Source organism: Lissotriton vulgaris, unplaced genomic scaffold (assembly GCF_964263255.1).
Source record: "Lissotriton vulgaris unplaced genomic scaffold, aLisVul1.2 SCAFFOLD_584, whole genome shotgun sequence".
Lineage (NCBI taxonomy): Eukaryota > Metazoa > Chordata > Amphibia > Caudata > Salamandridae > Lissotriton > Lissotriton vulgaris.
Window position 1 is genome coordinate 79,393 of NW_028247781.1, and position 14,645 is coordinate 94,037.

General features: G+C 48.3%; 1 protein-coding gene across 1 annotated transcript in view; it reads right to left on the minus strand.

Annotated features, from left to right (window-relative positions):
- Positions 1 to 14,645, minus strand: part of LOC147665045 (arf-GAP with coiled-coil, ANK repeat and PH domain-containing protein 3-like) — a 236,057-nt gene that overhangs the window by 76,798 nt on the left and 144,614 nt on the right. Inside the window, exons 4-5 of the mRNA XM_086949796.1 lie at positions 13,186 to 13,239; positions 2,710 to 2,768 (exon numbers count right to left, since the gene is read on the minus strand). Of these exons, the coding sequence (XP_086805922.1) occupies positions 2,710 to 2,768; positions 13,186 to 13,239 (113 nt within the window). The remainder of the gene's footprint in view (positions 1 to 2,709; positions 2,769 to 13,185; positions 13,240 to 14,645) is intronic.

The following is a 14,645-nucleotide window of genomic DNA, read 5'->3' on the forward strand; positions in this document are numbered from 1 at the left end:
TGGCCACAGCGCGCGTTCCAGTTACAAATCGCCTGGAAGGATGCGCGTGGCCAGGACTGTCTCCTGGGAATGATAGTCGCTGACAAAAGATCTCCTGGCGGACACAGCGCTGACGCGCTGTTAAACGCCAGGAGACCTAAAAAGGGACCCATTGATAATCCTAAAAATTATTTTCTTCTTGAGCTGTCGGTAAGATATTCACAAAAGTTGCACTGGAGTCGCTTCAAGCGGTCAACACTTGACAAAACATAATATTCTTCCTGCGGAAAAGTCAAGTTTCTCAGCCAATTCATCATTTCTCGACAATCTAAAGTGCTCTGGGTTATACCATCATTTTGACATAGACCCACGCCTTCAAATATTCCAGGAGCACTAAGGAGATTATTACATAGAGAGAACATTTTGAATTAAAGTGCAGGTACTCAGTCCCGGACAGTACCTGTCCAGTTAAAGCACTGGGTTCGGATGGAAGTTCATTTCACCCAATTGTAAAATCAAACAGAATAAAGGGAAGCATTATGGAGCTCCTGCTCTGCTGGATCTACCCACAATCTTCCCAAAACATTCAGTAAACTCAGAACATTTTATCTGGTGATTAGTAGATTTCCACCACATACACTTCACTAAACATAAGTTGTTTTAGATCAACCACCCAGGGGGCTTCAACACAGCTAACTCCAGTCACTACATTTTTGCAAAACAATGCTGCCAAGAATACGTTCATTGCTTTTTTTTCCAATAACCTAGAAAACTGTAAAGTGCCATTGGAAGATAAGAATGCTTCTTTAGAAGGAGTAAGTAAGTATGTCTACCTTGGGGTGGTGTGATTGCAGAACTTATTCTTACAATTAAATGTAAAGCAAAGGGAAAGCCATCTCTCACCTGAGAGAACTGAGGACTCTGTACTATGCTACAAGAAAGATACACTTCAAAGCCATCCCATAGACCCTTCACCAATTAAACCTTTCCATCGGAGAGTGAATCAGTCCAAGCAGATACATTCATCGTTCTTGGTAAAATCAAAGACACAATTTTGAAGCCATTGGTTTCAGTCAAGGTGGACTACCAGTCCACGTACTGAGACTTGAACTCACCCAGACTAGTACTTACGCTCAAGCTATAGAAGCTTCAGTCTACTGTATAAAGCAAACAGCCCCCACTGCCATTGGAGAAAGAGTAAAATAGTAACCTGGTGACTAAGAGTAAAATAGTAACCTGGTGACTAAGAGTAAAATAGTAACCTGGTGACTATCTGCTGTTTAATTGTTTGGGCAAAATCTAGAATTAGCTCTGAAAAGAATGAATTGCGACTATGATGATTTCTGAAACTGTCAAACTTTTAACACTTAAAAATTACTATTGGACTAGCAGTGGAAGTACTTAGCGTAAGATTGGACAAGAGACATGCCCCTAGATTCATCAAAGTCCCGTTTTGCGAGTCCTTAATAGCGATTATTAAGGAATCGCTATTAAGGACTTGCAAAACTGGATTCATGTAGGAATCGCTAAATAAATTGTGATTCCTACACATTCCTTATTTGTGATTAGCAAATTGCTAATCGCAAATAAGTAATAACTCCCCATTCATTCCTATGGACCTAAAGGCCCATAGGAATGAATGGGGAGTTATTCCTTATTTGCGATTAGCAATTTGCTAATCGCAAATAAGGATGCGATTTCAAGGGTGCTAGGGGTGTCCAAAGGACACCCTGTAGCACCCGTGAAATGTAAATTTAGACTTAAGTTGCGCACACACATGTCCAAAGGACATGTGTGTGTGTAACATACAACTGAGAAAAATGCACAAAAGTGCATTTTTCTCATGTTTTCGCTATTTACCACGAAGTCAGACTTCGGGGTAAATAGCGGCAAAAAATAGCAAAATCGCAACTTATTAATGGTTCATGAATAGCATTTAAGAAATCTCAAATTGAGATTCCTTAAATGCAATCGCAATTTGAAAAATCGCAATTTTTTGCGATTTTTCAAATTGCGAGTTCATGACCCATTGATGAATTCCAAATGCCATTTTTGAGGGCGCAAACGGCCGAATTCTGCGATTCGCACCGTTTGCGCCTGCAAAAATGCTTCATGAATCTAGCTGTTTGTCTTTCAAAGACAAGTATGTATACTGTTATCAATTCGTCCATCTCAACTCATGCGCTCAATGCACACAGTCTTTTTTTAGCTTCTGTGCCAAAGGAATAAATACTTTAACAGGTTAATGCAGATAAAGCACAAGGCATGACTCAAGAATATTTGGAAACTGCATTCCATAAAGCGATACCTTTACATTGTGACATAAACTAAAGCCTTTACGTATTCCATCCCTACCGAGGATATTATCTGCATCACATACTGAGACATGGGGTCAAATTCTGAGGATTGCGGAGGTAGGTTTGCCTAAATGAATTTGTTTTTCCAATAATATTGTAATGGATGCACAGGATGTGCTTTCCTTGTCCTGGCCCCTCATACAATAACTGTGTTAATCAATTTTCAGAATAGAATGACTGCTCCTCAGAAGTATAATACAACTGATGAAGCAACTGTAGTTAATACTGCAGTGCAGACGCATATGTCATTGGAAATGTAGTTGTCCTTTGATTTTAATGCTTTCTTCTTTCAATGCATTGTTTACGAGTATGGTAGTTTTTCAATCTCCATGGGTTGCAAAGCTAAGTAAAGCATGTGGAGGGCAGTACTCACTCTTTCACAAAGATATGCAGTTGCTGCCGGACAGACCTCTGTGCCTGGTCAAACAGGATCTAAAAGGAGAAAGAACAACAAAAGGTGAGCGAAACAGAAACAAAAAGCGGCAAGTGTGAGTTTGGGTGCAACCAACCCGGAGACGAAGGGATGTTTTACAGTGATGTCATTTATCCCCAGTACATACATTAGCCAAAAATGTAAGTGTTACGGGTAAACGACGTACTCCTCTGATCTCCCCTTCTGCCAAAGGTTTTGTTCTATATTCCCTCTCCTTTTACTTCTCTCTTTTATCGCCCACATAGTTGCTTGGTGTTCTTCCTTCTCCAGCACCCTCCCTTCTTTCTGATCAACCACTCTGTTTTTCAGTAGCCCAGCAAGGATGTTGCGAGCCTTAGTGCAAGCAAGGAAGATTGTCCCATTGACTACTGCTGGGTAGTTGCGTACAACAATTAGCAGGGCTCAATGGTCCCTTTAGAGCTCTGGGACTCGGTGCAACTGCACCTGTTGCACCAATGGTAGGTACGCCCTTGTTGTCTGTCACTTCTGCAAAACTTAAATATACCCACACACGTTAGCTTTTCTCCTATCTCTTCAATTCATTATCAACACACACCTGCTCTATAGCTGTTTTACATTCCTATCCCCAAACCACACATACATTAACCCCCCCGTCCTTCACCATTAACACCTCAGTTTTTTCTCACCAGTCCTCTTCACCTCTGAAGTGTATATTTGACTCCTGCTCATACTGCTGTTCCTCATTTGTTCGCCAGAGGGCGCAGAGTCCAAAGCTGCTCCCTCCACAGGTCCTGCTTAGGTTAGAGTTGACAGCCCATAAACACGGGTTGGAGCGCAGGGCGCTGCTTCTGCAGGCGTGAGTAATATAATGTACATTCATACATCCGCTCCGCCTCCTCTCCAGGCCACCGTGTGCATCCATCTGGTGCCACATCCATCCATCTACCGGCGGAAAGCACTCCCAGGTCAAGACAGCAATATGGGAACCTCAAGCTCTGGTATTTTAACAATTGAAGCTCCCCCCATCTGTCTGTGCCTCCCGGAAGTAGTATCTCTTTGTTCTCCCAGAAAGTCAGAGAGCCATAAAACACGTCTAAATATTTTTAGGCAGGGTAGTTTACTGTTCTAACTCAGTTCTTGAACGTTTGGGGTGGTCTTTTTGGGGGAGCTTTGCCATACTCTTGACACGTGAGCGCAAAAATACAGGCCTGTGAGTGCACACTGGGGCGTGTTTGCATGCACCCCGGCCCAGGAGCTGTGGGGGTACTGACAGATGGGAGCTTCAACACACAGAGCACCGGCCTGATAGCCGCTAGTCTTCCAGGCAGGATCCTTCTGTGATAATGTGTTATTCCCAGCGGCCTACAGTCCCTAGAAACAAGGGTCGGCCCGGAGGCCAGGATCCCTGGGTAGGGTCCGAAATACATGGCCCCGGTGTTTGGGATCAGACAGCAAAGACCCCCCATGGCGGTGATAAAGGATACAGGGAAGGGGCAGTGACAGGCTATAGGCATTAGCAGGCCATGGACGTCAATTCACCAAAATGTCAGTGTAGCGGAAGTGACGTCACACGCCATTGCCATTTTATCCTTTACTTGCACTCATACACGCATGCTTACACACACACATCCACTCATACACACACACTCTTACATATGCACACTCTCACCTGCAAGTATGCACAGAACATACATTTAAAAGCATTTTTTTTACTACCCTCATCTGCCAGATGGGCCATATTCCAGCTAACTGTACTCCATGTTTATACTACAGTAATAGTGAATAATATGATCTTATTCACTATTGGTGTAATAAAAAAAACTGACTGAAAACAAAGAAAGCGGTGCCTCAACAAACATCCCTGTGTTCCTGGCACTGCCTTTGCCACCTCTGAAGTCAGGAGTTGCAGAGGCAGTGCCAGGGGTCACAAAGGAAAAGCCAAGGGTCGCAGCTGCGAACCCTAAATTACACCCATGTAGCAGGCCTTCAGCACAGCTTTCTGGAAAGGTTTCTCTGCCTTAATTCCTACAGTCAAGGAACAAGGGGCCTGGTTTGGGAAGGGTCAAAGAAAATACACTTTTTTAAATGAGTCCATACGATCTAGATTTCAAGGCCAGTGAGCTCACACTGCGGGCTGCTGGAATCAGCACCTACTTTACACTTCTTCTCACAGCCCCACAGCCAGTGTGTCGTCTGCGGCCTCTTAAAAACGTGTCAAACTCTTTGGGACTCTTCGAAGCCCTGCATGTGCAGTTTAGAACAGAGTTGAGCTTGGCCAATCGCTGCTCACAGAATTGGTGTCTCACGGCGCTTTACAGGGTGTTATGATTATTAAAGCATGAATCATTCTCTGTTCTGCTTTAAAAGTGTAGGCCGCCTCTGCAAACCGTTCTAAGCAAACCCAACGTGCCTAATGGGTTGCTAATGACAGTAATGCAAGGGCAGCTATGATGAATCGTGACTGTACGCTTTCCGCCATTTTGGGGCGGAGGCACAGTAACGACTACAGTATGAAGCCTGCATGCAAAATCACAGATGCGGTTCAACTGTCAATAGTCCCTACTCAGAGGCTGATAATGGGCGGAGGGACGGGGGGAGGATCCCCCTTCTTTCCATGCTTCTACCCCGGGTAGGCCATAAGGCATGTGCCCCGAGTAAGTATGCATTCATCTGGCACAGGGCAAGACTCAGAGTGCAGGGATCCCCGTGTGGGCCTCAGCGCGCAGGGATCCCCGTGAGGGGATCAGAATGCAAGGATCCCCGTGTGGGGCCCAGAGTGCAAGGATCCACACGTGGGGCGCAGAGTGCAGGGATCCACACGTGGGGCGCAGAGTGCAGGGATCCACACGTGGGGCACAGAGTGCAGGGATCCACACGTGGGGCACAGAGTGCAGGGATCCACACGTGGGGCCCAGAGTGCAAGGATCCACACGTGGGGCGCAGAGTGCAGGGATCCACACGTGGGGCCCAGAGTGCAAGGATCCACACGTGGGGCGCAGAGTGCAAGGATCCACACGTGGGGCGCAGAGTGCAGGGATCCACACGTGGGGCGCAGAGTGCAGGGATCCACACGTGGGGCACAGAGTGCAGGGATCCACACGTGGGGCACAGAGTGCAGGGATCCACACGTGGGGCACAGAGTGCAGGGATCCACACGTGGGGCCCAGAGTGCAAGGATCCACACGTGGGGCGCAGAGTGCAGGGATCCACACGTGGGGCCCAGAGTGCAGGGATCCACACGTGGGGCCCAGAGTGCACGGAGCCGCGTGTGGGGCCCAGAGTGCAAGGATCCACACGTGGGGCGCAGAGTGCAGGGATCCACACGTGGGGCGCAGAGTGCAGGGATCCACACGTGGGGCGCAGAGTGCAGGGATCCACACGTGGGGCCCAGAGTGCAGGGATCCACACGTGGGGCCCAGAGTGCAAGGATCCACACGTGGGGCGTAGAGTGCAGGGATCCACACGTGGGGCGCAGAGTGCAGGGATCCACACGTGGGGCCCAGAGTGCAGGGATCCACACGTGGGGCCCAGAGTGCACGGAGCCCCGTGTGGGGCCCAGAGAGCAGGGATCCACGTGTGGGGTCCAGAGTGCAGGGATCCACGTTTGGGGCCCAGAGTGCAAGGATCCCCGTGTGGGGCTCAGAGTGTAGGGATCCCTGAGGGAGACTTACAGAGGGGTGGGGTGGGCTGATCGCGCAGCGATCCCAGTATGGAGCTCTGAGTGCATGGATCCCAGAGTGAAACGCAGAGTTCCCCGGGTGGGGTTCAGGGAGCGGGGAACCCATGTTGAGGGCATAAGTGGTCCAGGGTGGCGTACAGGGCACAGGTATGGGAGAGCAGGATAAAAGGAGGATTCCGTCCCTGGGGCCGTGGGTGGGGCCGGTGGAAAAGGAGTGAGACTTCATTAATGTGCATTTGGCAGTGATTGGGATTAAGTGAGACTCCACTGATGCAATGGGTGAGACTCCAATGAACCACATGAGGCCAGTATTGGGGAACATTGAGACTCCATTAATATACATGAGACCAGGGATTTTGGATGAAGACTAATTTATGGGGAAAGTCATGGGGATGAGTGAGACCCCATTGAACTGTCCAATGCCCGCCACGATGGGGCTTGAGTGATTATAAATTGAAGTATCTGGTGGTAGTGACTTGGAAAGAATGACGATCCACTGGAGTACAGTGCATGAGGCCAGCTGTGGCCAATCAGTGAGGCTTCAATGAAGTGCGTGAAGCCAAGAATGTGTGTAAACTCAAGGGAACTTTTGTAATTTTTGATTGTAAACAGCACCCTCCAGTGGCGCAACGTATGCCTCAGCCCTTTAGAGGGCCCTCAACTCTTCAAGGGGGCCCCATTCAATCCACGGACAGCAAATAAATGCTGGGTCTGGTGGCTTAGTGGACTAATGCATCCACTGCAGGGGCCTGTGTTCGACCTCATTGTCACAGGTTCAAATCCCGGCAGGTCCACTCAGCCTTTCATCCATCTCAGGGTGACAAAATGAGTATCATTGAGTTGAGTAACAATAAACATATTTTATTCAGCAACTTGAGACCCACGGGTTATAAGTGCGCTTTACAAATACACATGTTATGTTATATCTGTGACGTTAGGGGGACGCAGGGGACCCTCATGATCATGACATTCCGCAGGGGCCCCGTCATTTTGTGTTCCACCATTGGTGCACACGTTAGCGGCCTGAAGCGCGAGGGAAGATCCAGGAAACATTTTGAAAGAACTCTGGACCTTATAAGACGAAGTGACCTCATCTCAGTGGGAACAATGGGGGAGGAGAATACAACGGATGAATGCTTCCTGGGGATTATTGTCTTTGAAAACAGGGCACTGTGGGTAAAGAAGTGACAATAGCAGCAGACCTAGAAGGAGTGGAGAGACGATGCCAAGAAATTTTGCACATAGTTGGCTGAACACAAGGACCTTGAAATGGTCTCTGAGCAAGGAAGCACAAAGACCTCGGACCACCCGGCAAGAAGCCATCTCCTCACCCCACTGCTATGTTATGCAGATTTCTACAGCACACTATCACCCAGGAGGGTATACTGGCACGTGCAGCAGCCTCGGCAGCGGGGTGTCCAATGCTGGCTGGGGAGGGCAGATCCAAGCCAGATTTTCATAATAAGCACCATTTAGTTCCATTACATTCATTTAATGTATCGTAAATATTTTATGTGAAGATCTGGCCAACCTGGATCATTGCTGTACACTCCTGCCTAACATTGTCAACATCAATTATTGGCAGTTTGCCGACATCCAATCAGATCTACTTTATTGTGCATTCAGTCTGCTCTCTTACCACACAGATCCCTCATGGCCTCCAACTATGCCAACACAGTCTCAGTAGAAATGCTTTCCGACGTCTGTCTCAGGCCATTTGAAATTCATCATGGTTTCGGACTCCATGATTTCTGCGATTGGCTTTTCTCTGCACTTACCAACCATTCTATAAAAAAGTTCCAAATATCAAACTTGATTTTCCTTCATTCCTACTATCACCTCTAGCCTAGAACTTTCACCTCCAATAATCAAGGGAATCTCTTCCACCATGCTTAGTCATTTTAGAAAATTGAATTTACACTGCGTCAACTTCCTTGTGGGTTGAACAAGCCGCCCTTTTGGAAATGAGGCCTCTAGAGCTGGGCTCTATACTTCAGATGTTGCTTGCATGTTCGACACGTGAACTTATATCTGACCGCCAGAATGGTACGCAATATTCAACACAATACTCCAGACATGGCCTCCAAAACTGTATCCAATAATCAAACTTTCGGAACTGACCACAATATGACAGATATGTCCCCTGAAGTACTCAAGATGTGGCAATGCCCCCAGAGTAGGTGTGCGGAAGAAGAGTCGTATGTACCGCCCCTATTGTCCTAATCCTGGGTTGTGTGTGCCCATGTTTTAAATTGTACCAGACACAACCGAGTTTTTGGTTGCAACCGTGAGCATAAAAGTAAACGGACTAGTCTGCATCGTTTTATATGTTTTGTTCAGATTTCATGGTTGGCATAAGTGTGATGTATTTAGTTAGAGCCGTTGTGCTTGTAGTTATAGTTTTATATATATTGTCAATTGGTTTGTGGGTTTTTTTGTTGCATAAAATATGTATGGAGACAATGCTTCAAGTAGCGGCCCCTGGGACTGGACGCCTACTCCAGAGATGGCTTCCAGAACTCGGCATGTTATTCCTGCCCATCATCCTAGAACTTGGACAAATGACATAGATGGAGACGCTGAGGGTGCAAACATGGGAACTGGGCTAACTCCATTCCTAGAGGGGGTTAAACCAGCGTCGGGCCAGGTTTCTACGCATTGCTTCTACCGCCCTCCCCTCGCCAGCGTGACAAACCTTTGCACAGATGGTTTCCCACGGAAGGCTCAGCATGTTTAAATGGCTCCATATGGGAACACTTGAACCCGTGCCCAGTTTTGATACATTTTTGGGAGGGAATGAAAAGAATTTTTTATGTCTGGAGGAATCAGTTTTTTAGTGCACATCGGTTCTAGACACCACCCCAGCGACTGCAGCTCGAGGAACTTCCCCTCAGTGGCTGCCGCTTGAGAGACTCAGCCTGACAGGGGGGAAGCATCACAGTGAGGGAAGGGCTGGACACCACCACACGGCGAGAGCAGCTCTCAAAAGCGCACATCAAAACAAAGGCAGGCTCCACCTCAAAAGGAGGGATGCTCTGGACACTCCACCGCACGCGCAGCTCTAAACACTACAGGCGGGAGTGAGTGAGGGAGAGCCCTGAACCCCCACCTCCGTAGCTCTAGACCCCCCCCCCAACCTCACAGCAAGCGCGGCTCTAAGCACTCCAGGTGGGAGTGAGTGACCTGAACCCCCACCTCCGTAGCTCTAGACCCCCCCCCAACCTCACAGCAAGCGCGGCTCTAAGCACTCCAGGTGGGAGTGAGTGACCTGAACCCCCACCTCCGTAGCTCTAGACCCCCCCCCCCAACCTCACAGCAAGCGCGGCTCTAAGCACTCCAGGTGGGAGTGAGTGACCTGAACCCCCACCTCCGTAGCTCTAGACCCCCCCCCCCAACCTCACAGCAAGCGCGGCTCTAAGCACTCCAGGTGGGAGTGAGTGACCTGAACCCCCACCTCCGTAGCTCTAGACCCCCCCCCCCAACCTCACAGCAAGCGCGGCTCTAAGCACTCCACGTGGGAGTGAGTGAGGGGAGCTGCGGAACCTTCACCTCAGTAGCTCTAGACACTTCACCTCACAGCAAGCGCAGCTCTAAGTGCTACAGGTGGTTGATAGTAAGGGGAGCTCTGGAACCTCCATCTCTAGACTGTCCACCTAACTGAGAAGGTTTTATGAGGTATTCCCCCCCCCCCACACACACACAGTGAAGGCTGCTCTAGACTCCCCCACTTTCAGTTCAGTAGATGCAGCTCTAAATATTCCACCTCATAGTGCGGCAAATATTGGCGTTATACCTCCCTGTGAACCAACACTTGAAACTGAAACCCACAGTGAAAGCCACTTCATATACTCCACCTCACTGCGAGGGCAGCCTTACTTACAAAATTCAGAGGGCGGCCAGCACAAGACAAGCCAACTCACAATGAAGGCAGATCTTTACCCTCTCCTCGCAGTAAGGGCTGTTCTAGACACCGCCCCTCACAGTGAGCACGCCTCTAGGCACTCTAACTGACGATGAGACAAGCCACCTCCATACATTCTTTTTCAATTGTGATGGTGTATTGTAGAGCACTAGATTGTCATGTCACAACCAATTTGCAAAACTCACTTTACAATATGTGTTTGAAAGGTCCATGTTGATGCCTCCAGTCCGAGTCAGCTGCATTGGGAGCAGGTCAGAAGGCCACCACGGTTCTTAAGACTGTGAGTTGTGTTGCATTTAGAACATGGCACTCGCAGGATCCCTGTGCCTTACCGCAGGAGGAGAAAGGCCCAGGTACCAGGTGAGACCTCCTTGAACACCGATGCCTTCAGGGAGGGCCTTCCTAAATGCCACAGTCTGAGTTGAATCCTCTGGTGTGGATTGCAGACTCTGACAGGTTGGCCTCCCCACAATTCTCTCAGTTCAATCTAAATTAGCTCTTCACTTTTTGGAATCCCAACCAAAGGTTACCAGTAGGAAGGGGTGGGGGAGTTATGTTGGGGTACCAGGCACTGCTCGTCTTCTGCGCCTTATTCCCTCCTAGACCTTAAAGCATTTTTAATGTAAGCGCTTGCTTCCATGAGAGCAAACTCGGCTCATTGAAGGCTGGGTTAATTTGGCGTGAAGCAGGCACTCACTGCATGGGTCTGTAGCCTTGGAATATCTGGATTTGTTTCCTTGGTCCCCCAGTCTAGACTGTCCATGTATTTATCTAGAGGTTTTGTAAAGTAGGAAGGACGTACTACAAATAATTTCAGCACACGGACTATGCAGCAAAAACCCAGGGGACCAACAACTTTCTAAGTTTTGATGCGCAAGCTCTTTATGGGAGTGAGGGTACCATTCTTAGCCTCATATGTTCTAACCGCTCAGCCTCACAGCAAGCACAGTTCTATTCACCCCCAATATGGAGATGGTAGTTCTAGTCACCCCACCTCGAAATGAGAGCAGCGTTAGCTACTTTACCTTGTGGAGCGGAATCCTTTGATACCCCCACCTGACATGGGGATGTTCTAGATGCTCTTGAGGATGATCTAAGTTAGGGTGTTCTAGATTAGGATGTTCTAGATGCTAGCCCTCACACTTATAACAGTACTAGTTACCCCACCATACAGATAGGGCTGCTAAAGACACCACCTCAGAGTGAGGGCAGTGTGAGCTACTTCCCCTCCCGGCGAGGACAGCTTTGATAAACCTACAAATGGAAGCCTTAGACGCTTCACCTCACAGTGATGCGAGGTATAGACACCTCCTCACAGCGAGTTCAGATTAAGGCACTTCACCTCATGGCAAGGATAGGTTTGACAAACCTCACAAAATGGACGTCCTAGACACTCCATCTCAGAGCAAGGGCAGCTCTAGATACTCAACGCACGATGTGGATAGTTTTGACACTATCATCACAACAAAAGCCATTCTACATTCTGTACAGCAGCACAATAGCAGCTGGAGACACTCCCACATGGTGATGGCAGTTCTAACCACTGCACCTCACAGTGAGGATGGCTCTGCATCAGCCGGAGAGGGCCCGGCTTTTCCTTCTTTCATTAGGCACAGAATCCCTGCTTAATTCCCATCACACAGCCTCAGAGTGGGAGGGATGTCTGGCAATGCCACGGATACCATCAGTGTCTGAGAGGGGCAGTGGATCTTAGATGTATTTTAGGAGAGGGCTGAACTGAGCAGAACAAGCAGACGATATGCGAATCTCAGGCTGGGCTCAGTCCAGGGAGCTGCTGAGGACACGACTCCACACCCTAAAAACGCTACCTTCTCTGTCCTGATTGACATCTCGCTCATAGAGTGCATACAGCACCGCAGCTATCGCCGTAATGACCACGGCACATCTCCACCACTGAGAATCCTCTTTCAAGACCTCCTCAGGAACTACTAAACAAGCCTCCCTGTTCCACTGGACTTCCTTTAGCTAGACCGCAGTCAAGAACCTCTAGCCAGACCTCCATTGCCCCCTGTTGGTTCAATTCTGACCAACAACTGGCTCCACCACTGAAACTCAAGAACACTACACAGCTTCCTTGTACAAGACTGACCCCATACCACCTGCCCTACAGCATCCCATTCCTGACCTACATCACTCCCAACTGTGTCACTTCAGACCCAACTTTGTTCTGCCAAGGTACCCAGTTCTGACCTCCATCAACAGACCCCCCACAGAGACCTCAATCCTGACTTCAACCCTCCTCCCCCCATTGCTCTCACCTGCTATTCAAATACTTTTATCCACATAAATCTGTGAAGGCAAACACATCCTGGCTTGGAGCATCCCCTACTGTGCTAGCGCTGGCACACACACAACTCTCTCTCTGTGCCTCTGTCCTCACCGTAGCTACTCCTGCTCTTAAATTGTTGACTGAACCCACTCTCGGCTACGGCAAACAACCTGGGTCCTGTCCTGCAAATCCAGTACTAAACCCAACATGTAGCTCCCACAGCGCCCTGCTTCAATCCTGACCTGCCGCACTCCCCCTGTATTCCAGTGATGAGACTATGCAAACTACTGCTGTATGCATCCATGCCTTGCTTGTAACAATCCCTGGTGTTTGACTACTGAGACCCATACATAGCTCGGCTGATGCTTCTCAATCATGTCCTGCAGCACCTGATTTTTATTCTACCAACAGGAAAATAAGGACCTCTATGTATCTCGGATTCCTCTCTGGGCACCTTTATGTGGACCTCATCAGACAGTGGCAGAGTGGCACATCCCTGCTACCCTACACCCCCAACACCCATGCTCTTTGACTAAAATGTTTTGCAAGTTTAAGTCTGCTTACCATGTGGTAGTTGTTCATCTCCTGCAAGCTGTCCCCAAACTTGTCCAGGCATTCCTGCAGTGAAAAAAGAAGGGACAGAAGTCAGACAGCTGTCCATGTGGGCCAGGCATCACTCAGACAAGACTTTTACAAGCCCTTGGCACAGAACCCCATCACTTGTCAAGCGGCTGCTGAAGGCGGGTCTGCAGCTATGTTAGACTTCAGCTAAAAATGGCTCCAGACAGACAACACAGCTAGAATGTTGTATTTTACTTCCTGCCAAGCTCCTAAAATATCCCAAACTCAGAGACTTGCTTCTGCACCCATCATGTGTAATTTGGTGGCCTTCCCAGATGCGCGTTGGAGCATCAAATAGGCCATGGGGATATAATATCTTTCTTTAGTTCATACACGATTCCTTTTAGGATGTGGTTAAATTGCCCTCCTTGGACCACATGGTGCTTTTCTGTGCTACAATATTGGTGCGCTGCTGCCAGCGTCAAGCACAGCTGCAACAGTCACTAGGACCGAAATATCAAAGGGGCATGGGACTGCAACTTTCTTTTAGGACTGCTCAATGGTCCCACACAGAAGGAGGTGCATCTTGTTGTATGGACACTTTTGCAAATACCACTGCATGGATGCAAAGTTGCACATAGCAATGAATATGGGGTGTGCTCCCATTTACAAGGTGGCAGGGCCCATGGAAATTAGAGAACATTTTTGTCCATGCAACTGTTCCACATAAAACATGCAGGTCTATGGGCAAAGCGGTACTTAAGAGATGCACTGACTTTGCGCTAGGCAAGAGGTGCACAAACAGTCTACTGCACTTTCTCCAGAACATGCACTACCTTTCATTAGTTGGACAAAGCTTACTGTTCTTCGTAATTGGGAACAGAGCCCACGTCTACGACCTGGGGTGCCAAATTCATGAACTCTGCATACAGCCCACGGTGTGCACCAGGGCTGTATGCCCAGTTCAATAATGCCCCTATAGGTTTACCATGATCGGTCAATACCCCACTTCAGAGGCATCACTAGCACAGGGTCTCTCAGCATTTCTTCTATTTGGAATGCAAAAGGTTAAGCACTGAAAAGCATCAGACGGGCAGAGGAAAAACATGAAGTGCATAAGAAACAGAAACACATAGCAGCATTTAGCAGAGAACCTAGAAAGACTCATCTGTACTGCTATTTGTACTTATTTGTGCAAACTTAGCTCGAGAGAAGGCGTAGAGTCCAGATCGGCAATGAAAAATAGAAGGACTTAGCAGAACCAAGGACTTGCAACCTAAGCCTTGCATTGAGTGTAGGAAAAATATTGACGAGCAACAGGTATTTAGCAACATTGAGTCAAGGGGAAGTAGGCACGTGTAGCAGCAGTGAGCAAAGGAGAAAGGAAGGACTTATCTGTACTCAGGATAGGGGAAAGAAAGAGCAACAACAACTACAAGGGGCCAGAAAGACTTGGCTTCCCA